General features: G+C 42.5%; 1 protein-coding gene across 1 annotated transcript in view; it reads right to left on the bottom strand.

The window, feature by feature from the left end:
- gpnmb (glycoprotein (transmembrane) nmb) overlaps window positions 1-27,096 on the bottom strand; it is a gene marked incomplete at its 3' end in the record, with an annotated part of 89,480 nt that overhangs the window by 37,846 nt on the left and 24,538 nt on the right. Inside the window, exons 3-6 of the mRNA XM_072282985.1 lie at window positions 25,671-25,814; window positions 18,656-18,829; window positions 18,412-18,576; window positions 4,386-5,006 (exon numbers count right to left, since the gene is read on the bottom strand). Of these exons, the coding sequence (XP_072139086.1) occupies window positions 4,386-5,006; window positions 18,412-18,576; window positions 18,656-18,829; window positions 25,671-25,814 (1,104 nt within the window). The remainder of the gene's footprint in view (window positions 1-4,385; window positions 5,007-18,411; window positions 18,577-18,655; window positions 18,830-25,670; window positions 25,815-27,096) is intronic.

Below are 27,096 nucleotides of genomic sequence, written 5' to 3'. Positions count from 1 at the left end.
AAAGCAGGGTGAAGGCTAAGGTCTTCCTCATTGTCCACTACACACCCAATCTTGGTGTCATCCACAAATTTGCTGATCCAGTTAACCACATTATCATCCAAATCATTGATATAGATGACAAACAACAATGGACTCAGCACTGATCGCTGCAGCACTCTACCAGTCACAGGCCTCCAGTCAGAGAGCTAACAATCTACTACCACTCTCTGGCTTCTCCCACAAAGCTGATGTCTAATCCAATTTACCACCTCACCTTGAATGCCAAGAAACTGGTCTGGAGATGACAACTGATCAGTTGAGGAGAGAAGAGTCTATTGTTAGGGAAGAAAGGTGACTCAAGCTGTCAGAACCATGTCCTGCAGTCCTCAAAGTCAACTCCTACAACCACCACAAAGGAGGCCCTGGAACCTGAGATTGTGTCACAGGCAGAAGTCTCACCTGGCAAGCAGAGTGACTCACCCCCCTTCAGGAAAGACTTTATCCCACAAGAGTAAGAAATCTCCACAGCAATCAAATCTTTAGGCCTGAATGGGACAACTTAAAATTTGCTCTGCTGTGGATATATGTTTATATAGTAGTTATATTATATAGCATAATGTGTACGTGTGTGTGTATACATAATGACTAGACAGCAATACATTACATATTTGAGTTGAGACGCATTCTACATTGAGTTGGAGTTTGTAGCTAAGCTGGGAAGGTGTTGTGTGTTTAATATTTGAGTAATATTATAAATATATTGTTTGATTAAGCATTCTTTGTTTGCTTACATAATACGATATGGGTTATATGTAAGAAGTACATGAATGGCATACGTCATTATACCACCATGTCATAGGTGAGCACCTCACTAAGTGAAAAGCTAAGAGTAGACACATATCCCCAGCTCCTGTGTTTTTCTTTCGATTAGTTTCAGGAGTTACAAAACTTAACACTCTCCTTCTACCATCCTCCTCATTTCTAATCTTCTCCATGTCCCCTTTCTTCTCTTACTGATCCATCCTCAGCTTTCACGTTCTTCATCTGCTGTTCTTTCGTCTCCTCTCCCTTCTTCCTCTTAACTATACCCATCCAATTCCACACAACTCACATTTGTACTAGGGTGATTAGCATTAGAATGAAATCATGCACCTGGAAATTTATAAATGTCTGTCCACATTTCTAACATGAGTGCTAAAGTAAGATTGTCCCACTGCCTTTTCACTGTGCAGCTTTGGTATACGCATATGTTTTGAGTTTATACAGGTAGATGCTGTTAAGTAAATAAAAGAATCAGTAACAGAAAGTTTAAATGGCAAAATGCATAAATTTAAAATGAGGACAGAATTTAATCCATGTGCTTAGTCCAGTTATGCCTTCCCTAACCCAGGAAGACTAGGCATGGTTTGAACTCACCATGAGCAATACCCAAAAATCAGAATTATTCTTTTGAAATAGCATAAATAGCTGAGAACATTTGGAAATTTCAAGCCTTGTGGTAAATATCATCTTTATCTGCCATAACTTTAATAATAAGCATGTTGCTATGGTGGAAAAAAAACATAAATTCCAATTCCATAGAAACCATAGAAAAACTACAGCACAGAAACAGGCCTTTTGGCCCTTCTTGGCTGTGCCGAACCATTTTCTGCCTAGTCCCACTGACCTGCACACGGACCATATCCCTCCATACACCTCCCATCCATGTATCTGTCCAATTTATTCTTAAATGTTAAAAAATAACCCGCATTTACCACCTCATCTGGCAGCTCATTCCATACTCCCACCACTCTCTGTGTGAAGACCTCCCCCCAATGTTCCCTTTAAACTTTTCCCCCCTCACCCTTAACCCATGTCCTCTTATTAACCACATTATCATCCAGATCATTGATATAGATGACGAATAACAATGGACCCAGCACTGATCCCTGTGGCACACCGCTAGTCACAGGCCTCCACTCGGAGAAGCAATTCTCTACTACCACTCTTTGGCTTCTTCCATTGAGCCAATGTCTAATCCAATTTACCACCTCTCCATGTATACCTAGCAACTGAATTTTCCTAACTAACCTCCCATGCGGGACCTTGTCAAAGGCCTTACTGAAGTCCATGCAGACAATATCCACTGCCTTCCCTTCATCCACTTTCCTGGTAACCTTCTCGAAAAACTCCAATAGATTGGTCAAACATGACCTACCACGCACAAAGCCATGTTGACTCTCCCTAATAAGTCCCTGTCTATCCAAATGCTTGTAGATTCTGTCTCTTAGTACTCCCTCCAATAACTTACCTACTACCGATGTTAAACTTACCGGCCTATAATTTCCCGGATTACTTTTCGATCCTTTTTTAAACAACGGAACAACATGAACTACTCTCCAATCCTTCTGCACCTCACCTGTAGACAGCGACATTTTAAATATTTCTGCCAGGGCCCCCGCAATTTCAACACTAGTCTCCTTCAAGGTCCGAGGGAACACCTTGACAGGTCCCGGGGATTTATCCACTTTAATTTTCCTCAAGACAGCAAGCACCTCCTCCTTTTCAATCTGTACAGTTTCCATGATCTCACTACTTGTTTCCCTTAATTCCATAGACTTCATGCCAGTTTCCTTAGTAAATACAGACGCAAAAAACCTATTTAAGATCTCCCCCATTTCCTTTGGTTCCACACATAGCCGATCACTCTGATCTTCAAGAGGACCAATTTTATCCCTTACAATCCTTTTGCTCTCAATATACCTGTAAAAGCTCTTTGGATTATCCTTCACTTTGACTGCCAAGGCAACCTCATGTCTTCTTTTAGCCCTCCTGATTTCTTTCTTAAGTATTTTCTTGCACTTCTTATACTCCTCAAGCACCTTATTTACTCCCTGTTTCCTATACATGTCATACAACTCCCTCTTCTTCTTTATCAGAGTTGCAATATCCCTTGAGAACCAAGGTTCCTTATTCTTATTCACTTTGCCTTTAATTCTGACAGGAACAGACAAACTCTGCACTCTCAAAATTTCTCCTTTGAAGGCTTCCCACCTACCGATCACATCTTTGCCAGAGAACAACCTGTCCCAATCCACGCTTTTTAGATCCTTTCTCATTTCTTCAAATTTGGCCTTCTTCCAGTTCAGAACCTCAACCCTAGGACCAGATCTATCCTTGTCCATGATCAAGTTGAAACTAATGGTGTTATGATCACTGGAACCAAAGTGCTCCCCTACACGGACTTCCGTCACTTGCCCTAACTCGTTTCCTAATAGGAGATCCAATATTGCATCCCCTCTAGTTGTTCCCTCTATATATTGATTTAGAAAACTTTCCTGAACACATTTTACAAACTCTAACCCATCTAGACCCCTAACAGTATGGGAGTCCCAATCAATGTATGGAAAATTAAAATCCCCTACCACCAGAACTTTGTTTCCTGCAGTTGCCTGCTATCTCTCTGCAGATTTGCACTTCCAATTCTCGTTGACTATTGGGTGGTCTGTAATACAATCCCACTAATGTGGCCATACCTTTCCTGTTTCTCAGCTCCACCCATAAGGACTCAGTAGACAAGCCCTCTAATCTGTCCTGCCTGAGCACTGCTGTAATATTTTCCCTAACAAGCAATGCTACTCCCCCACCTTTCATTCCTCTACCTCGATCACATCTGAAACATCGGAACCCTGGAATACTAAGCTGCCAGTCCTGCCCCTCCTGTAGCCAAGTTTCACTAATTGCTACAACATCATAATTCCACGTGTCAATCCACGCCTTCAACTCATCCGCCTTCCCCGCAATACTCCTAGCATTGAAATATATACACCTCAGAAGATTTTTACCACCACTCACAACCTTTCTATCAGTGGATTTGCTTGAACTTTTAACATCATTTATTTTCACCCCAGCCACACTGTCAGCTCTGGCACTCTGGTTCCCATCCCCCTGCACATCTAGTTTAAAGCCTCCCCAATAGCACTAACAAACCTCCCTGAAAGGATATTGGTCCCCCTGTAGTTCAAGTGTAACCCGTCTCTCTTGTACAGGTCCCACCTGCCCCAGAAGAGGTCCCAATGATCCTGAAATCTGAAACCCTGCCCCCTACACCAGTTCTTCAGCCACTTGTTTATCCTCCAGAGCATCCTATTCCTACCCTCACTGGCACCTAGCACAGGTAGCAATCCTGAGATTACCACCCTCGAGGTCCTGCTTTTCAACTTCCTACCAAGCTCTCTATTAGTTTAATTCCATTAGCTTTTTCAATCTTCTTTCAAAGACGACATGTACCAGCAAAGAAACCTCTACAGTAATATAACTTCCTTCAATTAGTACCCAATAAACAAGAGTTCACAATTCCAGAATTTTTCTAAACAACATTTACTACTACATTTATTATTCAAAAAAGAATGAACATCAAAACTTACCATTTGTGGGCTCTGAACTGGTCGTTGGGCTCAGGGTGGTAGCAGTCACCTCTGATTCATTTGCAGTGGTCAGTTCAGGTGTCGTAGGTGGGTCAGCGGTTGTCAATTTTACTGTAGTGTTAGCTTCAGGGCTAGTGGACAGCTTAGTCATTGTAGTAAGTTTTGTTGTAGTAGTTGGTTCAGTTGTGGTGGCTGGTTTGGTTGTACTGGTTGGTTCGGTTGTGCTGGCTGGTTTGGTTGTACTGGTTGGTTCGGTTGTGCTGGCTGGTTTGGTTGTACTGGTTGGTTCGGTTGTGGTTGGTTCAGTTGTAGTGGTTGGTTTGGTTGTACTCCTCTGTGTGGTTGGTATAGAATCACAAGAAACAGGTATGGTTGCTTTAACAGTCAAGCTGGGATTAAAGTGCCCTGTTTTGGTAAAATTGTGGATAATTGTTGGGCTTTTTGATGCAGATTTATGCCCATCACCAAAGTTCCAACTATAGGATACAGCAGCATTTTTCAAGTAATTGCTGGGGTCGTTGATCTTAACATCAAAGATAACATTTAAATCCTTTATGTAAACTTTATCGGTGGTGTTACGATGGTATTTTTGTGAAATCTGCACATAAGTTGGAATGCGATCTGAAAAAGGGAATCACAGCATATACCACATATTTTTCAGAATTAAGATTCACCAAAATGTCTGTCCTTTGGGATTTAACTATACTCGGGATGATTCTGTTTGGCTGTGGACAATCATTTCAGATATCGACACTCCCTAATTCTAGGTGTTTTTAGCCTGATTAAAGGTGTTAATTTTTTTTTTATAATGGATTGGAATGCCCTGTGATTCCTGTTCCTGTCAGGGATACTATTACAGCTACAGAAAGCGTGGATAATGTAGCAGGATCCTCTTTTGAGTCAGTATGTGTGGAAATCAGGAACAGGAAGGGAGCAGTTACTCTGTTGGGGGTATTCTATAGGCCCCCTGGTAGCAGCAGAGATACCAAGGATCAGACTGGGAGGCAGATTTTGGAAAGGTGCAAAAATATCATGGGTGACTTTAACTTCCCTAATATTGATTGGCACCTGATTAGTTCCAAGGGTTTAGATGGGGCAGAGTTTGTTAAGTGTGTCCAGGACAGATTCCTGTCACAGTATGTGGACAGGCCGACCAGGGGTAATGCCATACTAGATCCAGTACTAGGTAATGAACCGGGTCAGGTCACAGATCTCTCAGTGGGTGAGCATCTGGGGGACAGTGACCACCGCTCCCTGGCCTTTAGCATTATCATGGAAAAGGATAGAATCAGAGAGGACAGGAAAATTTTTTAATTGGGGAAAGGCAAATTATGAGGCTATAAGGCTAAAACTTGCGGGTGTGAATTGGGATGATGTTTTTGCAGGGAAATGTACTATGGACATGTGGTCAATGTTTAGAGATCTCTTGCAGAATGTAAGGGATAAATTTGTCCCGGTGAGGAAGATAAAGAATGGTAGGGTGAAGGAACCAAGGGTGACAAGTGAGGTGGAAAATCTAGTCAGGTGGAAGAAGGCAGCATACATGAGGTTTAAGGAGCAAGGATCAGAGGTGTCTATTGAGGAATATAGGGTAGCAAGAAAGGAGCTTCAGAAGGGGCTGAGAAGAGCAAGAATGGGGCATGAGAAGGCCTTGGCGAGTAGGGTGAAGGAAAACCCCAAGGCATTCTTCAATTATGTGAAGAACAAAAGGATGACAGGAGTGAAGGTAGGACCGATTAGAGATAAAGGTGGGAAGATGTGCCTGGAGGCTGTGGAAGTGAGCGAGGTCCTCAATGAATACTTCTCTTCAGTATTCACCAATGAGAGGGAACTTGATGATGGTGAGGACAATATGAGTCAGGTTGATGTTCTGGAGTATGTTGATATTAAGAGAGAGGAGGTGTTGGAGTTGTTAAAATACACTAGGACGGATAAGTCCCCAGGGCCTGACGGAATATTCCCCAGGCTGCTCCACGAGGCGAGAGAAGAGATTGCTGAGCCTCTGGCTAGGATCTTTATGTCCTCGTTGTCCACAGGAATGGTATCCGAGGATCGGAGGAAGGCGAATGTTGTCCCCTTGTTCAAAAAAGGTAGTAGGGATAGTCCGGGTAATTATAGACCAGTGAGCCTTATGTCTGTGGTGGGAAAGCTGTTGGAAAAGCTTCTTAGAGATAGGATCTATAGGCATTTAGAGAATCATGGTCTGATCAGGGACAGTCAGCATGGCTTTGTGAAGGGCAGATCGTGCCTAACAAGCCTGATAGAGTTCTTTGAGGAAGTGACCAGGCATATAGATGAGGGTAGTGCAGTGGATGTGATCTATATGGATTTTAGTAAGGCATTCGACAAGGTTCCACACGGTAGGCTTATTCAGAAAGTTAGAAGGCATGGGATCTAGGGAAGTTTGGCCAGGTGGATTCAGAATTGGCTTGCCTGCAGAAGGCAGAGGGTGGTGGTGGAGGGAGTACATTCAGATTGGAGAATTGTGACTAGTGGTGTCCCACAAGGATCTGTTCTGGGACCTCTACTTTTCGTGATTTTTATTAACGACCTGGATGTAGGGGTAGAAGGGTGGGTTCGCAAGTTTGCAGACAACACAAAGGTTGGTGGTGTTGTAGGTAGTGTAGAGGATTGTCAAAGATTGCAGAGAGACATTGATAGGATGCAGGAGTGGGCTGAGAACTGGCAGATGGAGTTCAACCTGGAGAAGTGTGAGGTGGTACACTTTGGAAGGACAAACTCCAAGGCAGAGTACAAAGTAAATGGCAGGATACTTGGTAGTGTGGCAGAGTAGAGGGATCTCGGGGTACATGTCCACAGATCCCTGAAAGTTGCCTCACAGGTGGATAGGGTAGTTAAGAAAGCTTATGGGGTGTTAGCTTTCATAAGTCGAGGGATAGAGTTTAAGAGTCGCGATGTAATGATGCAGCTCTACAAAACTCTGGTTAGGCCACACTTGGAGCACTGTGTCCAGTCCTGGTTACCTCACTATAGGAAGGATGTGGAAGCATTGGAAAGGCTACAGAGGAGATTTACCAGGATGTTGCCTGGTTTAGAAAGTATCTTTCTTTCTTTTTCAATCTTTTTATTAATTTCAAAATATAGAAACAAAACATAGCAATAATACAGATAATATGAGATGCATTGTTACATTTAAAAAAGAGTAATTGCAAAACCAAATAGTGGAAATTACCAAAACTCCCATACATGTAGAACTGATCACGGATAATGTAAAGCAAAAAAAAAGGAAAAAGAAAAAGAAAAAAAAACCCATCCCAAAAGGAAAAAAAAACAACTAAACTAAACTAAAAGACTTGGGCAAAGCTAACAACTTAAAAATGGAGAAGAAGAAAACCTCAGTGTCGACGATTCCACTCCCCTCCAACAACAGTACAGAGAAATAAAACAAGTTTGGAAATGATCAAATTACATCAAATGAAAATGCTGAATAGATGGCCTCCAAATTTTTTCAAACTTAATAGAAGGGTCATAAACTGCACTTCTAATTTTCTCCAGATTCAAACACACCATAGTTTGTGAAAACCAATGAAATACAGTAGGAGGGTTGATCTCTTTCCAATTCAACAAAATGGACCTTCTAGCTATTAAAGTAAGAAATGCAATCATCCTTCGTGATAAAGAGGTTAAATAGAAAGTATGCATTATGATCAGAGATTAAGGGAGCTAGGGCTTTACTCTCTGGAGAGAAGGAGGATGAGAGGAGACATGATAGAGCTGTACAAGATAATAAGAGGAATAGATAGAGTGGATAACCAGCGCCTCTTCCCCAGGGCACCACTGCTCAATAGAAGAGGACATGGCTTTAAGGTAAGGGGTGGGAAGTTCAAGGGGGATATTAGAGGAAGGTTTTTCACTCAGAGAGTGGTTGGTGCGTGGAATACACTGCCTGAGTCAGTGGTGGAGGCAGATACACTAGTGAAGTTTGAGAGACTACTAATCAGGTATATGGAGGAATTTAAGATGGGGACTTATATGGGAGGCAAGGTTTGAGGGTCGGCACAACATTGTGGGCCGAAGGGCCTGTACTGTGCTGTACTACTCTATGTTCTATGTTTTGTTACACCTTCCTTTTCCATATTGGCATGAGTATCCTTGTATTGTTCACTAGAAACAGAGCGCTTCTAAAGCTTGTGTTCAGGTGCAGTAAGCGATTAAGAAATGAAATGGTAGGTTGGCTTTCACTGCCAGAGGACTGAAGTACAAAATGAAAGGTGTCTTACTGTACTGTACAGAGGGGGGAAAACGAAGGTGAGCAGACAGGTAGTGCAGAGCACCCCTGTAGCCATTCCCCTGAATAATAAGTTTACCATCCTGGATACTGTTGGCAGGGACGACCAACCAGATGTGAGCCACAGTGGCAGGGCCTCTGGCACTGAGTCTGTCCGTGTGGTGCAGAAGGGTGGGATGGAGAAGAGCAGAGCTGTCATCATTGGAGACTCTATAGTCAGGGGAGCAGACAGGAGATTTTGTGGACGTGAGAAGGGCGGTTTGTTGCCTCCTGGGTGCCAGGGTCCGGGATGTCTCTGACCGGGTGCGCGACATGCTGGTACGAGAGGGAAAGCAGCCAGAAGTCGTGATACATGTTGGAACCAATGACATAGTCAGGAAGAGGGATGAGGTCCTGAAGTGTGAGTTTCGGGAATCAGGCAGAAGGCTGAAGAACAGGACCTCAAGGGTGGCATTCTCAGGATTGCTGCCAGTGCTACGTGACAGTGATGGTAAGAATTAGAGGAGATGGCAGTTGAATGCGTGGCTGAGGAGTTGGTGCAGGAAGTAGGGTTTTAGATTTTTAGATCATTGGGATCTCTTCTGGGGAAGGTGGGACCTGTACAGATTGGATAGGTTGCACCTGAACTCGAGGGGGAGCAATATCCTTGCAGGTAGGTTTGCTAGCATGGATCGGGAGGATTTAAACTAATTTGCAAGGGGGATGGGATCTGGAGCGATAGAGCAGTGAAAGAAGTGCATGGAGTAAAGCCAGCTCTAACATACAGAGAGGCTTTGAGGAAAGAGAAGCAGAATAAACGGTGTAAAGACAGTAAGGTGGAAGGGCTGAAATGTATGTACTTCAATGCAAGAAGCATCAGGAACAGAGGTGATGAACTGAGAGCTTGGATACATACATGGAATTATGATGTAGTGGCCATTACAGAGACTTGGCTGGCACCAGGGTAGGAATGGATTCTCAATATTCCTGGATTTCAGTGCTTTAAAAGGGATAGAAAGGGGGGAAAAGGGGAGGAGGGGTGGCATTACTAGTCAGGGATATTATTACAGCTACAAAAAGGGTGGATAATGTAGCAGGATCCTCTTTTGAGTCAGTATGGGTGGAAGTCAGGAACAGGAAGGGAGCAGTTACTCTATTGGGGATATTCTATAGGCCCCCTGGTAGCAGCAGACACAGAGGAGTAGATTGGGAGGCAGATTTTGGAAAGGTGCAAAAATAACAGGGTTGTTATCATGGGTGACTTTAACTTCCCGAATATTGATTGGCACCTGATTAGCTCCAAGGGTTTGGACGGGGCAGAGTTTGTTAAGTGTGTCCAGGATGGATTCCTGTCACAGTATGTTGACGGGCCGACTAGGGAGAATGTCATACTAGATCTAGTATTAGGTAACGAACCAGGTCAGGTCACAGATCTCTCAGTGGGTGAGCATCTGGGGGACAGTGACCACTGCTCCCTGACCTTCAGCATTATCATGGAAAAGGATAGAAGCAGAGAGGACAGGAAAATTTTTAATTGCGGAAGGGCAAATTATGAGGCTATAAGGCTAGATAGAACTTGCGGGTGTGAATTGGGATGATGTTTTTGCAGGGAAATGTACTATGGACATGTGGTCGATGTTTAGAGATCTCTTGCAGGATGTTAGGGATAAATTTGTCCCGGTATGTTGCAAGGGCGTGGCTGGGAACGAACCCAAGTGCAGGGCACAGAGGCTGAGGCAGAGTCGTTAGGCGTAGCACCTCCGCAAATGGGGAGCCGATATCCAGGAGACGATGCGAAGCTTAGAACTGACAGTTCTCAGGAATAGGAAACAAGGTTTACTCTCACAAGAGTTGACCAACGAGCTGGCAGCTTCTTGCTGTGGTCGCAGGGTTTTTATCCTGCCGTTTGATGGGAAGCAGGTGCGTGTAGTTAGTGGTACTTGGGAATGATTGGAATCTAAATGAGGTGATCGAGGCCCAAATCTTGAGGCAAATGGCAAGGTGGAGGATTGCCAGACGGGACCATGACACGGTAAGGAAGATAAAGAATGGTAGGGTGAAGGAACCATGGGTGACAAGTGAGTCTATTGAGGAATATAGGGTAGCAAGAAAGGAGCTTAAGAAGGGGCTGAGGAGAGCAAGAAGGGGACCTTGGCAAGTAGGGTAAAGGAAAACCCCAAGACATTCTTCAATTATGTGAAGAAAAAAAGGATGACAGGAGTGAAGGTAGGACCGATTGGAGATAAAGGTGGGAAGATGTGCCTGGAGGCTGTGGAAGTGAACGAGGTCCTCAATGAATACTTCTCTTCAGTATTCACCAATGAGAGGGAACTTGATGACGGTGAGGACAATATGAGTGAGGTTGATGTTCTGGAGCATGTTGATATTAAGGGAGAGGAGGTGTTGGAGTTGTTAAAATACATCAGGACTGATAAGTCCCCGGGGCCTGACGGAATATTCCCCAGGCTGCTCCACGAGGTGAGGGAAGAAATTGCTGAGCCTCTGGCTAGGATCTTTATGTCCTCGTTGTCTAATGGAATGGTACCAAAGGATTAGAGGGAGGCGAATGTTGCCCCCTTGTTCAAAAAAGGTAGTAGAGATAGTCCGGGTAATTATAGACCAGTGAGCCTTACGTCTGTGGTGGGAAAGCTGTTGGAAAAAATTCTTAGGGATAGGATCTATAGGCATTTAGAGAATCATGGTTTGATCAGGGACAGTCAGCATGGCTTTGTGAAGGGCAGATCGTGTCTAACAAGCCTGATAGAGTTCTTTGAGGAGGTGACCAGGCATATAGATGAGGGTAGTGCAGTGGATGTGATCTATATGGATTTTAGTAAGGCATTTGACAAGGTTCCACGTGGTAGGCTTATTCAGAAAGTTAGAAGGCATGGGATCCAGGGAAGTTTGGCCAGGTGGATTCAGAATTGGCTTGTCTGCAGAAGGCAGAAGGTGGTGGTGGAGGGAGTACATTGAAATTGGAGGGTTGTGACTAGTGGTGTCCCACAAGGATCTGTTCTGGGACCTCTACTTTTCGTGATTTTTATTAACGACCTGGATGTGGGGATAGAAGGGTGGGTTGGCAAGTTTGCAGACGACACAAAGGTTGGTGGTGTTGTAGATAGTGCAGAGGGTTGTCGAAGATTGCAGAGAGACATTGGTAGGTTGCAGTAGTGGGCTGAGAAGTGGCAGATGGAGTTCAACCTGGAGAAGTGTGAGGTGGTACACTTTGGAAGGACAAACTCCAAGGCAGAGGACAAAGTAAATGGCAGGATACTTGGTTGTGTGGAGGAGCTGAGGGATATGGGGGTACATGTCCACAGATCCCTGAAAGTTGCCTCACAGGTAGATAGGGTAGTTAAGAAAGCTTATGGGGTGTTAGCTTTCAAAAATTGAGGGATAGAGTTTAAGAGTCGTGAGGTAATGATGCAACTCTATAAAACTCTGGTTAGGCCATACTTGGAGTATTGTGTCCAGTTCTGGTCGCCTCACTATAGGAAGGATGTGGAAGCATTGGAAAGGGTACAGAGGAGATTTACCAGGATGCTGCCTGGTTTAGAGAGTATGGGAGATTAAGGGAGCTAGGGCTTTACTCTTTGGAGAGAAGGAGGATGAGAGGAGACATGATAGAGATATACAAGATATTAAGAGGAATAGATAGAGTGGATAGCCAGCGCCTCTTCCCCAGGTGACCACGGCTCAATACAAGAGGACATGGCTTTAAGGTAAGGGGTGGGAAGTTCAAGAGGGATATTAGAGGAAGGTTTTTTACTCAGAGAGTGGTTGGTGTGTGGAATGCACTGCCTGAGTCAGTGGTGGAGGCAGATACACTAGTGAAATTTAGGAGACTACTAGACAGGTATATGGAGGAATTTAAGGTGGGGGGTTATATGGGAGGCAGGGTTTGAGGGTCAGCACAACAATGTAGGCTGAAGGGTCTGTACTGTGCTGTACTATTCTATGTTCTAGTATTGTCAGGCTTGCATTAACAATTCACTAGATCCTAGGGTGCTCAGTCTATCATATGATGAAGGAGTGAGAAGGCTGGCCACTAGTCCCTTCAGTTTAGAAATGAGTGTTGGCCTCACTGAAACATACAAAATTCTCAGGAGGTTTAATAAGGTGGATGATTTCCCTGGCTAAAAGGTCTAACACTGGAGGTCATGATTATGAAAGAAAGGCTTGGTTATTTAGGACAAAAGCCAGGAACTTACCAACTGTGCACAGCCAGACACGGTTAGCATTTTTTGTCCCCTTATTTTTAATAAAAGATTTATTATCCTTCAAGGCAGCCATAGAGTCATAGAAAAATACACCACAGAAACAGGCCTTTCGGCCCATCTAGTCCATGCTGAAATCATTTAAACTGCCTCTTCCCATTGAGCTGCACCCGGACCATAGCCCTCCATACCTCTACCATCCATGTCCCTACCCAAACCTCTCTTCAACAATGGAATCGAGCTCGCATGCACCAGTTGTGCTGACAGCTCATTCCACACTCTCATGATCCTCCGAATGAGGAAGTTTCACCTCACATTCCCCTTAAACTTTTCACCTTTCACCCCTAATCCATGACCTCCAGTCGTAGTCCCACTCAACATCAGTGGAAAAAGCCTACATGGATTTACCCTATCTATACCCCTCATAATTTTGTATATCTCTATCAAATCTCCTGTCATTCTTCTAAGGAATAAAATTCTAACCTATTCAATCTTTCCTTATAACTCAGGTCCTCCAATCCCAGCAACATCCTTGCAAATTTTCTCTGTACTCTTTCAATGTTATTTATATCTAGCTATAGACAGATTGCCTGATAAGGAAAGGTCAAATGACTTGACTTTGAACTAAGTGAAATTTATTGGAGAAGATATTATTTTTTTTCTTAGGGGATTCTAAATGTGTAAGTGCTGTGGGTACATTCTCCTCATATGGGAGTCAAAAACAAGAAGGGACCATTTGAGAATAAAGGGATATCTATTTAAGACTGAGATGGGGAGAACATCTTTTCTGAAATGATTGTGAGTCTTTGGAATTCCTGGCCTCAGAAAGTTGTGGAAACCGAATCCTTGAGTTTGCTTAAAGTTGGGATAGGTGGAGATTTAATTGGTGTGGGAATCGAGGGCGAGGATAGGGAAGTGTACTGTTCATCTTTACTGATGTTAATACAACATCACTGCGCTACACAGTGATTTTTACCACAGGAGAAACAAAGACAGCAATACTCTCAGTTCTAAATCCTGCTTCAAATTGCATGTCATTCTCTCTTGGATGCTAATTATTCTTCAGTGTTTTGGGGTCATGTAACCCAGGTTAATTAAATCCAAATTTGCATTGTTAGGAAGTTCTACCTGTGGAGGGATGAAAACGAGGCTTACTGATATAAAAAAAGAATTTGGGGAAGAACGCTCTGGGAGGGCGGGGTGGGTTGGACACAGGATAGATCAGGAGAGAAGCGCAGCAACGATTAGAAACTGAAGGCATGAACTGTTAAGAGTGGAATTAGTAGTGAGTATTTTTACCCTACTAACTTGAAACCCTCAGGGTGAGACTCTGGAGGGACAATTCCAAAATCCCTACTGTGTAGTCGGGAATCAATTCTGCAAAATCATACCAAGGCATTTGGTCAAGCTTTGTGCAAGTTTGTAAATTGACTTTCTGTGGATGATAAACTATTTCATTCCAACAAATCCAAGAAACACGATGGCGAGCCATTCAGATGAAGGAGGAGTGCGGGAAGGAAAGGTATAATGACGCAGAGGATTTCATACTGTTAGATGTATAAGTTTATCTTCATTGGAAGAATCCGAATTTGATTTTCTGCAAGAACTGATTATTTTTGCAAAGACTTTGATAAGTTACTGAATAAGATTTACTTTGTTTAAAAGTTGTGATGTTGGAGAATTGTTGTGAAAAGTGCTAAACTGTGTATATATTTTTGAATTTGAATTTAAACTTGTAGGTATACTGCCTGGAACTGAAACTGAAGTTAACTATAATATTCAAGAATAGGAATTATATTTGGTTTTCTAACTAACTACGGATAAGTAAGAAGGAAAGTTTAGTCTGTAAACTTTTAAATAGGAAATAACACCAGATCTAATTAGTTAGATAAACTGGAGTAACAAAGGTTATTCTAATGAATATCACTGATTCTAATTAACAAAGAATTTGTTGTGGTTTGATATCTAAGATTTGGAACCTAAACAGAATGTTTGAATTTTGAATTATTTTGCTCATGTAAATATTTGTACATACTGTTTTTTTCTTATAAAACAAAACCTCATTTCCAAAAGTGTGTGGTTTCTATTCACTGCCTCCTTCCAATACCTAGAGGCTTCTGATTCCTACTAGCACCTGGTGTAATTTGGTTTTCTGAAGACTTCAGCGAATAGTCACACAGGATAAGACTGGTGCTGCACAAGTGTTACAGTCAGAATCCTGGAAGCTCTCATTTAACACTATTCAATTTGCCTCTGATCTGAATGGGGCCTTCCAGGGCAATGTGGGTCAGGTCATTCTGTTGGCCATATTTTGACCTCAGGCATATTTTCTTGTGCCATTCTGTTCAGTGAGTCTATATTGGCCTTCAGGGCAAGACCAGTTAACCCTTTCTCCCACTTGTTTTGCTGTATTCTCTTCTACATGCCAACTAATGCCATCCTGATTCTCCCATCACTCACCTACAATTAAGAGCAATTTACAGAAACCAATTAAACTAGTATCTTTTAAGTCCTTACTCTTAAGGACTTACACCATTATTCCCACAGTCCTGATTGATAAGCTACAGAACCTGGGCCTCTGTACCTCTCTCTGTAATTGGATCCTCGACTTCCTGACCAGAAGACCACAATCTGTGCGGATTGGTGATAATATCTCCTCCTTGCTGATGATCAACACTGGTGCACCTCAGCGGTGTGTGCTTAGCCCACTGCTCTACTCTTTCTATACCCATGACTACGTGGCTCGGTATAGCTCAAATACCACCTATAAATTTGCTTATGATACAACCTTTGCTGGGAGAATTTCAGATGGAGATGGGAGAGTGTACAGGAGTGAGATATGCCGATTAGTTGAGTGGTGTTGCAGCAACAACCTGGCACTCAATGTCAGTAAGACGAAAAAACTGATTGTGGACTTCAGGAAGGGTAAGACAAGGGAACACCAACCAATTCCCATAGAAGGACCAGAAGTGGAGAGAGTGAGCAATTTCAAGTTCCTGGATATCAAGGCTCTGAGAATCTAACCTGGTCCCAACATATCAATGCAGCGATAAAGAAGGCAAGATAGCACCATATTTCAGTAGGAGTTTGAGGAGATTTGATTTGTCACCTAAAACACTTGAAAACTTCTATAGAAGTACCATGGAGAGCATTCTGACAAGCTGCATCACTGTCTGGTATGGGGTGGGGGCTGCTGCACAGGACCGAAAAAAGCTACAGAAAGTTGTAAAATTAGTCAGTTCCATCTTGGATATTAGCCTTTGTAGTATCCAAGACATCTTCAAGGAGTGGTGCCTCATAAAGGCAGCATCCATTATTAAAGACCCCTGTCACCCAGAATATACCCTCTTCTCACTGTTACCATCAGGAAGGAGGTACAGAAGCCTAAAGGCACACACTCAGTGATTCAGGAACAACTTCTTCCCCTCTGCCATCCGATTCCTAAATGGACATTGAACCCATAAACCCTACCTCATCTTTTTTTTATATTATTTCTGCACTATTTTTAATCTATTTACTATACATATACTTATTGTAATTGATTTACTTATTTTTTTCTACCTATTTTATATATTGCTGCTAAGTTAACAAATTTCACAACATATGCTGGTGATAACAAACCGGATTCTGATTCTCTTCAGGAGAATTGTGGGACAGCACATACGTACACTATTCTCTCCAGATCACTCTCCATTCTTCATTATTCTCTCCGGATAATTCTCCATTCTTCATTATTCTCTCCAGGTTACTCTCCATTCTTCATTATTCTCTCCAGGTTACTCTCCATTCTTCATTATTCTCTCTGGGTCACTCTCTGTTCTTCATTATTCTCTCCAGGTCACTCTTCATTCTTCATTATTCTCTCCGGATAATTCTCCATTTTTCATTATTCTCTCCAGGTTACTCTCCATTCTTCATTATACTCTCCAGACCTAACTCTATTCTCCTTTATTGCTGAATTCCTTCAACAGTCAGTCTACACTGTTTTAAGAAGGCAGTTCACAGTCTGGGCCCTGACTATACATGCTGGCCTTGCCACTTCAAAGTTCAAAGCAAGTTTATTATCGAGATATGTATATGTTGCCATCTGCTACCCTGAGATTCATTTTCTTGCAGGCATTTCAGTAGAATAAAGAAATACAGGAGAGACAGTAAAAACTATACACAAAGACTGACAAACACGCAATGTGAAAAAGACTGTGCAAACGCACAAAAAAATCAAACAATAGACAGATAAATAGATAGATAATTGATAGATAGATGGTAGATGCTGTAGATCACAGGTAGACAGATAGATCAATAGAAAGATAGGTAATACTGAGAGCATGAGATGTAGGGTCCTTGAAAGTGAGACCATTGATTGTGGAATCAGTTCAGAGTTGAGATGAGTGAAATTATACACTTAAAATTTACGCAACAGTTCACAATATACATTAGTGATTTGGAAGAGGGGATGGAGTGTAGTGTATCAAAGTTTGCTAATGACACTAAATTGAGTGGAAAAGAAAATTGTGCAGAGGATGTGGAGAGACTTCAGAGAGATACATTTAGATTAAGTGAGTGAGCAAGGGTCTAACAGATAGAATACAATGCTGGTAAATGTGAGTTCAGATTATTATTTCAATGATGAAAGATTGCAGCATGCTGTTGTGCAGAGGGACTCGGTAGTGTTTGTGTGTGAATCACAAAAGGTTGGTTTGCAGGTGCAACAGTTTAACAAAAAAGCAAATGGAATGCTATGGCCTTCATTGCTACAGAGAATGAATTTAAGAGCAGGGAGATAATGCTACAACTGTACAGGGTACTGGTGAGGTCACAACTGGAGTGGATAGTGAGGTCAGCAGAGAAGATCATCGGGGTCTTTTCTCCCGCCATTAGAGACATTTACACCACACACTGCATCCGTAAAGCAAACAGCATTATGAAGGACCCCACACACCCCTCATACAAACTCTTCTCCCTCCTGCCATCTTGCAAAAGGCACCGAAGCATTCGAGCTCTCACGACCAGACTACGTAACAGTTTCTTCCCCTAAGCCATCAGACTCCTTAACACCCAGAGCCTGGACTGACACCAACCTACTGCCCTCTACTGTGCCTATTGTCTTGTTAATTATTTATTGTAATGCCTGCACTGTTTTGTGCACTTTATGCAGTCCTGGGTAGGTCTGTAGTCAGTCCTGACGAAGGGTCTCGGCCTGAAACGTCGACTGCACCTCTTCCTACAGATGCTGCCTGGCCTGCTGCGTTCACCAGCAACTTTGATGTGTGTTGCTTGAATTTCCAGCATCTGCAGAATTCCTTTTGTCTGTAGTCTAGTGTAGTTTTGTGTTGTTTTACGTAGTTCAGTGTAGTTTTTGTACTGTTCATGTAGCACCATGGTCCTGAAAAATGTTGTCTCATTTTTACTGTGTACTGTACTAGCAGTTATGGTCGAAATAACAATAAAAAGTGACGACTTGACTTGCATGCAGACCTGGCCTCTGTACTTGAGTAAGGAAATTGAGTCATCTGAGACTATACTCGCTGGAATTCAGAAGAACGGGTCATCGATGGGCCGATGGCGGACATCTCAAACTCACCTGTAACAGTGTATGGGTCACTTGCCATTGCAATGGGGGTGTATTTTCTTCTGTGATGATCTCTTCGATAAACAGACACCTCCATCAAATGGTCACCAAGAGTGATGTTGGTCGTATTGATTGAAAGGGTCATACTGGTGCCCCCAGTTCTTTGATAGTATTGGCCTGAATATCAAACAGTTTTATTTAGGAGGTTATCTCAAGGGAATAATTAGAGACTTGAAGGAAATGTTTTTGTACTCACCTTGCGTGTGCCAAATATAAACAAAATTTCTGCGTCTCCAGTCTAATTGTCTGGGAAAGATTTGTCCATCTGGGAAGATGTTACAGTTGGAAAATTTGGTGCAGTTAAACCAACCATAGTCATCAATCCAGGAAGTCCAGTTATACACGTATTGACCCGGAAAGAATATAGATACTGAAAAATAAAAGGTTTTGTTAGTACCATTCATGTGTCATCTTTAGAAATCTACGCACGTCTTTCAATAAAACAAAATGTTATTCTTTAGATCTCCACATGACAGAAAAGTTATGAATTGTTATAAATCAGCATGATTTTATCATTAAAGTATCTTGTTGAATACCTACAAAATAAAACATTTTAAAAGTCATCTGATTTTCATTGTGACCATAAGACCATAAGATCATAAGACAAAGGAGCAGAAGTAGGCCATTCGGCCCATCGAGTCTGCTGTGCCATTTTATCATGAGCTGATCCATTCTCCCATTTAGTCCCACTCCCCCACCTTCTCACCATAACCTTTGATGCCCTGGCTACTCAGATATCTATCAATACACCCTTAAATACACCCAATGACTTGGCCTCCACTGCTGCCTGTGGCAGCAAATTCCACAGATTCACCACCCACCGACTAAAAAAATTTCTTCGCATTTCTGTTCTGAATGGGCGCCCTTCAATCCTGAAGTCATGCCCTCTCGTACTAGGCTCCCCCATCATGGGAAACAACTTTGCCACATCCACTCTGTCCATGCCTTTTAACATTCGAAATGTTTCTATGAGGTCTCCCCTCATTCTTCTAAACTCCAAGGAATACAGTCCAAGAGCAGACAAACGTTCCTCATATGTTAACCCTCTCATTCCTGGAATCATTCTATTGAATCTTCTCTGTACCGTCTCTAATGTCAGCACATTCTTTCTTAAATAAGGAGACCAAAACTTCCCACGGTACTCCAAGTGAGGTCTCACCAGCGCCTTATAGAACTTCAACATCACATCCCTGCTCCTATACTCTATTCCTCTAGAAATGAATGCCAACATTGCATTCGCCTTCTTCACTACTGACTCAACCTGGAGGTTAACTTTAAGGATATCCTGTACGAGGACTCTCAAGTCCCGTTGCATCTCAGAACTTTGAATTATTTCCCCATTTAAATAATAGTCTGCCCGTTTATTTTTTCTGCCAAAGTGCATAACCATACACTTTCCAACATTGTACTTCATTTGCCACTTCTCTGCCCATTCTTCCAATCTATCCAAGTCTCTCTGCAGACTCTCCATTTCCTCAGCACTACCGGCCCCCCCACCTATCTTCGTATCGTCAGCAAACTTAGCCACAAAGCCATCTATTCCATAATCCAAATCATTGATGTACAATGTAAAAAGAAGCGGCCCCGACACTGATCCCTGTGGAACACCACTGGTAACCGGCAGCCAACCAAATAGGATACCTTTATTCCCACTCTCTGTTTCCTGCCAATCAGCCAACGCTCTATCCACGTATGTAACTTTCCCGTAATTCCATGGGCTCTTATCTTGTTAAGTAGCCTCATGTCTGGCACCTTGTCAAAGGCCTTCTGAAAATCCAAATACACAACATCCACTGCATCTCCCTTGTCTAGCCTACTGGTAATTTCCTCAAAAAATTGTAATAGGTTTGTCAGGCAGGATTTTCCTTTAAGGAATCCATGCTGAGTTCTGCCTATCTTGTCATATACCTCCAGGTACTCCGTAACCTCATCCTTGACAATTGACTCCAACAACTTCCCAACCACCGATGTCAAGCTAACAGGTCTATAATTTCCTTTTTGCTTCCTTGCCCCCTTCTTAAATAGCGGAGTGACATTTGCAATCTTCCAGTCTTCCGGAACCATGCCAGAATCTGTCGACTTTTGAAAGATCATCGCTAATGCCTCCGCAATCTCCACAGCTACTTCCTTCAGAACACGAGGGTGCATTCCATCTGGTCCAGGAGATTTATCTACCTTTAGCCTATTCAGCTTCCTGAGTACTTTCTTTGCCGTAATTGTGACTGCGCACACTTCTCTTCCCTGCCACCCTTGAGTGTCCGGTATACTGCTGTCTTCCTCAGTGAAGACTGATGCAAAATACTCGTTCAGTTCCTCTGCCATCTCCTCATCTCCCATTATAATTTCTCCAGTATCATTTTCTATCGGTCCTATATCTACTCTCACCTGTCTTTTACTCTTTATATACTTGAAAAAGCTTTTAGTATCCTCTTTGATATTATTTGCTAGCTTCCTTTCATAGTTAATCTTTTCTCTCTTAATGACCTTCTTGGTTTCCTTTTGTAAGGTTTTAAAAACTTCCCAATCCTCTGTCTTCCCACTAATTTTTGCTTCCTTCTATGCCCTCTCCTTTGCTTTAACTTTGGCTTTGACTTCTCTTGTCAACCACGGTTGCATCCTTTTTCCACTCAAAAATTTCTTCTTTTTTGGATTATACCTGTCTCGCACATTCCTCATTTCTCGCATAAACTCCAGCCACTGCTGCTCTGCTGTCTTTCCTGCCAGTGTCCCTTTCCAGTCAACTTTGGCCAGTTCCTCTCTCATGCCAGTGTAATTTCCTTTACTCCACTGAAATACCGACACATCAGATTTCGGCTTCTCTTTTTCTAATTTCACAGTGAACTCAATCATGTTATGATCACTGACTTCTAAGGGTTCCTTCACCTCAATCTCTCTAATCACCTCTGGTTCATTACACAATACCCAATCCAGTACAGCCGATCCCCTAGCGGGCCCAACAACAAGCTGTTCTAAAAAGCCATCTCGCAGACATTCTACAAATTCTCTCTCTTGAGATCCAGTGCTGACCTGATTTTCCCAATCCACTCGCATGTTAAAATCCCCCACAATTATCATAACACTGTCCTTCTGACAAGCCTTTTCTATTTCCTGTTGTAATTTGTAGTCCACATCCCTGCAGCTGTTTGGAGGCCTATAAATAACTGCCATCGGGGTCTTTTTACCCCTGCTATTCCTTAGCTCAACCCATAAAGATTCTGAACCTTCTGATCCTATATCACCTCTTTCTAATGATTTAATGTCATTTCTTACCAATAAAGCCACGCCTCCCCCTCTGCCTACCTTCCTATCCTTCCGATACATTGTGTATCCTTGGACGTTCAGCTCCCAGAGACATGCATCCTTTAGCCAGGTCTCAGTGATGGCCACAATATCATACCTGCCAATCTGTACCTGTACGACAAGATCATCCACCTTATTCCTTATGCTGCATGTATTTAAATATAAAACCTTAAGACCAGTATTTGATACTTTTTGCTTTGATTTCACTGCAACTTTATTGCACTGCAACTCATCTCAATGTCTACAAATTTGCCCCATCACCTGCCTGTCTTTCCTGACATCTTTACTGCTCACTATCTTAGATTTATTTCTGTTTTCCCCTTCCTCCGCTCTATCATTTCGGGTCAAATCAGAAATAGGAGTCACTGCGAGATGATGCTGTCATATGAAAGAATGAACTGAACCATCTGAGGAAAAGTCACTGCTAATTACAGTACACTCAGAAATATACCTACCAGATTAATCATTTTCGAATCATATTCTCCGTTAATAGTTTGCATCAAACCAATCAACAATGTGGAGTATAAAACTAACTTGGCAAATCATGTCATTGTTCCATTGTCACCTTAAGATTCCTATTTGTCCTTCAGGGAAAATAGATGAGATTTGTTTTTCATTCCCAAGTGTGGGAAAGATCTTATTTGCCTCAGTTGTTAAGAGTTGGCCTAACTAATGGAGCAAGGCTCCTCCTGATATTAGAATTAATTGATCAACTATAAAAAAATAAACTATTTGTCTGAAAAAGATGGTGAGAGTTGTAGTTGCAAGACCAAAGACCTTTTTAGTAGGTCCCAATAAGAACATATTTCTCTCATTATCAGAGTAGTTGTTATCTACTGATTGTGAAAGTTTATTCAATATTGTACATTGCAGTATGTAGAATTTATTTAAATCTTACATCCATCCCACAACATGAGGGAACAAAATTCTTTGTTTTATGACTTTGTCGCAATGTAGACATGTGAATTTAAAAGTCTAATGGCTTGTAGAAAGAAGCTGTCCAATAGCCTGTTGGTCCTGGCTTTAATGCTGCGGTATACTTGCCAGACAGAAGCAGCTGGAACCGTTGGGGTGACTGGTGTCCCCAGTGATCTTCCAGGCCTTCTTTCTGCATCTGCTGCGATAAATGTCCTCAGCTGAGGGAAGTTCACGTCCACAGATGTGCTCCCAATGGTGCCCCTGTAGACTCTCTTGAGGATTTGGGGGCTCATGCCAAACTTCTTCAGTTGCCTGAGATGGAAGAGACGCTGTTGTGCTTTTTTTTTGCCAGAAAGCTGGTGTGTACAGTCCAGGTGAGATCTTCGGTGATGTGTATACAGAGGAATTTGAAACTACTCACCCTCTCGACTGCAGACCCATTGATGTTGATTGGGCTAAGCCTGTCTCTGTTCTTCCTGTTATCCATAACCTGCTCTTTTGTTTCTTTGGACATTGAGGGAGAGGTTGTTTTCTTGGCACCACTGTGTCAGGGTGTCAATCTCTCCTCTGTAGGCTGTCTCATCACCACTAGAAATAAGGCTGATCAAGTCATGGATGTAAAGGGAGTAGAGAAAGGGACTCAAAACACAACCCTTGAAGTCACCTGTGTTGAGGGTCAGAGGGGCAGAGGTGAGGGAGCACATCCTTACCACCCGTTGGCGATCCGATAGGGTTCAGGATCCAGCTGCACAAGGTGGGAGCAGGCCGAGGTCTCTGAGCTTCCTGTCAAGTCTGGAGGGAATTATGGTGTTGAATGCCGAACTGTAGTCCAGGAACAGTATTCTAACATAAGCCTCCCTCTTCTCCAGGTGAGTGAGGATGCGGTGCAGGGCTGTGGCTATGGCTTCATTGGTAGACAGGTTCTGTCAGTAGGCAAATTGTAGGGGTCCTGTGTGGCGGGTAGTGTACTGCAGATGTAGTCTTTAACCAGCCTCTAATTGAGGTGAGTACAACAGGGCGCCAATCGTTCAGGCATGCTACTTGGGGTTTCTTAGATATAAAGACAATGTTGGATGATTTGAAACAGGAGGGCACTACACAGTGGGACAGGGAATGATTAAAACTGTCCATAACACACCAGCCAGCTGTTCCGCACTCTCTTTGACTACGTGCCCTGGGACGCCATTCGGCCCCGCTGCATTGCGCTGTTGACACGTTCGGATGTTCAACGTACCTCAGCCTCGGAGATGACCAAGGAGCAGGTCTTGTTGGCGGCTCTCCTCGGGTTCAGTTCTACCAACCTCAAATCGAGTGTAAACAACATTTAGCTCATTTGGGAGTGAAGCGGCAACGTTGGCTGTATTGCGCCATTTCCTCTTGAAGTCTGTGATGTTGTGCAGTCCTTGTCATACTCTGCGTGTGTCATTGTCGCAGAACTGTGACTGGATTTTGTCCGTGTTGCCGTTTTGCCACCTTGATGGTTCTACGTAAATCATGACCACAACACCAGCTGTCACTTTAAATGTATAAGCATCTGCTTCAATCTACGTTAATGATTTTGTTTGTACTAACTGATAACTTAAGTACCTTGTCTGTTGCCAGGAATTGCCCGATGTCCTCCCCTGCAACTTGGTTTACCTGTACTTGGAAAGGTACATGTTGGTATGGACAAAGAAAGCCATTATGATTTTATTTCTCCTTTATGCTAAGGGTGTTGAGACAGTTTTCCATTTTCTGTTGCTCCTTTAGTTTACTCAGCCAATACTCCAGGGTTATGCTCAAAGTAACAGGCATGTACAGATAACAGTCCTTTAGAACTGAACCATTTAAGATCTCTGTTAGACTGGGAAAACATTAGCTAGAAACCTTTTTCTGTGGTATTGGCTTACTACAGACTAGTTGAGCACATTGAGCAGGGGACACACATGAACATTTATACATTTGTAACTTATTCATCATATGATAGATAAATAAGCTCTGATCCTCAATGGAGCTCTCACTGATGATCAGTAATCTATTGGTCTGGGTTTGATTGGAGGGGGACACCAGAAGAGACTGCCTTTATACACATCCTCAGTTCTCTGGAGTAGCTGCAGTCCACCTGGTTGAAGGCACTCCAAATGAGGATGGTGTGTGATTGGACTGAAATCTGTGCTGGTGATGGTGATCTCATGCATCTTCTGCCCTTGAACTTCCGAAGGTAGAAGTTGCAGGTTCAGGAATAGCTCTTGGAAAAGTTGAAAGGACAGGTATGCACTTTCTGGGGTTACATGGAAAAGTGCCACAAGATGGGAGCACTACTGGGATGGAAGTGAGGGCCAGGAAGTCACAAAGGCTGCAGTCCCTTTGAAACGTGGAAAAGGAAGGGGATTGGAACACCTATCTGGTGGTGGCAATTTCCTAGACACACCACAGGTCCCCAGCATGAGGACTGTTGTGATGCAAGCATCAATCTGTTCCACAACCACTCTTCCTCATGCTTTGCAAATAGCTGTCTTACTAAAAGACACAAGGATTTGGGCCTCATTGCACTCCTCAAATATAACTTGGTTAACTTCTAACATGAAGCTTTTAGTTTGCATTTTGCTAGTCACCATGAATAGTATTATTTCCATTCTGTAGTATATTTGAATTATTAGTAATCAGGGTAATTTGTAGAACTGGCCAAGAAGCTTAAACATTTAATTCAGAATTATAAAACCCCTTCAAAGACAATGTTTCAAATTGCTTTTAGTCTGCATTTTCAAGTGTTAAAGAATGTCTGCTCAGAAACAATTCCATCCCTTTTTGGATTTTTATATATTCTAGAAACATAGAATATTTGGTCTTGTATTTCAGATGAATTATTGGGGTTGCACAAACTACAAAATGTGGCACCAAGTTCTGGGTCAGTGCTCTGAGAGCACTTTCCTTGCACAATTCCATTAGGTTGTTTGAAGCCACTGACTGACCGCACATTTATTGTATACGTTACGTGTGAAGTGTAAATTTACCATTTTTGCAGTTTCTATCATAAATGATGTCACCGCTATCATCCTCCTTTTGACACCTAGGTAGTTCTAGCACCAGACTGAACGTTACATTTGCTCTGACCAGAGCAGGTCCATCATTCCCCAAGTGAGCCACAACCTTTCCTCCTGAAAGAAAAGTCAACAGGATCAAAGAGGGAAGTGGGCATTGGCTCAGAAAAAGAAGGAAATTTTTTTAAGTTCACTCTTATTCACAAGCAGAGGAAATCCACTCAGCGTGCCAGAGAATACTAAAATATTTGCATATTAGTTATGAATTGCATAGCAAAAATCATTCAGTTTTATCCTGACAAGAGTATCCAGTTTAAAGGTAAGCAAAACTGTAAAATTAAGCAATATTAAACAAGAGGATATATTTTGCAAGCATATGTCTTGTGTTCCAAATATTCTCAAGGTGATTGCTTTGGTAATGCAGGGGTCGAATGCTACTTAAATGATCACTTCCAAGAAACTAGTTTAGCCTTAGGTATTGTCTAATACTTTGACAAACTTCTATAGATGTGTAGTGGAGAGTACTTTGACTGGCTGCATCACAGCCTGCCATGCAAACACCAATGCCCTTAAATGGAAAATCCTGCAAAAAGTCGTGGCTGTGGCCCACTCCACGTGGGTAAAGCCCTCCCCAACACTGAGCACATTTTCTTGTGTTTTGCACATTGGTTGTTTGTCAGCCCTGATGAGTGTGGTCTTTTATTGATTGGAATATGGTTCTTGGGTTCACTGAGCATGCCTGCAAGAAAATGAATCTCAGAATTGTATATGGTGACATATATGTACTTCGATTATAAATTTACTTTGAACTTATCCATTCACATTCCTGACACAGATGAAGTGTAAGAATTGGAGTCAGGAGGAATAGTGATACTCCCCCAGCCCTACGGCATTCCTACTGACTAATGCCAACCCCTACGGACCCGTGTCTTTGGGGTCTGCTAAATGAGGGAAGTGGTCCAAAACTCAGACCAGCAGTTGTGAAGAAGCAAATGGTGGTGATCGTTCATGTGAAACAGAAAAGTAAGGTGCAAGGTCCAATATGAAGACTTGAGCATATTGGTTGGGGTCAGACTGCTGGTGTAACACTGATCTGCATTTGAAATAGCCCCAGACAAAGTACATAATACTATTGAATTAATACAAAGTCATCTTCTAAAATGTACTTTTTCCTTAACATGCTATGTTACTGCAGCATTGAAAATAGCTTATGCAGAAATGTTACAGAATTATATATTTACTTGCTTGTTTTTACAAAACTGTAGATCAGTATTAAGAAAATTCAACAACATTGCTTTACACTATTAGTACCTAAGTTTACTATAAGGTAAAGTATATTTATAAAGGTTTCCAAATCTTTGGCTCTATTTACTCGTCATAGTTCCATTTACAAGATGAT

Source organism: Mobula birostris, chromosome 19, assembly GCF_030028105.1.
Source record: "Mobula birostris isolate sMobBir1 chromosome 19, sMobBir1.hap1, whole genome shotgun sequence".
Classification (NCBI taxonomy): Eukaryota; Metazoa; Chordata; class Chondrichthyes; order Myliobatiformes; family Myliobatidae; genus Mobula; species Mobula birostris.
The sequence above is the reverse complement of the archived record's forward strand: the minus strand, read 5'-3'. Positions and strand labels throughout refer to the sequence as shown.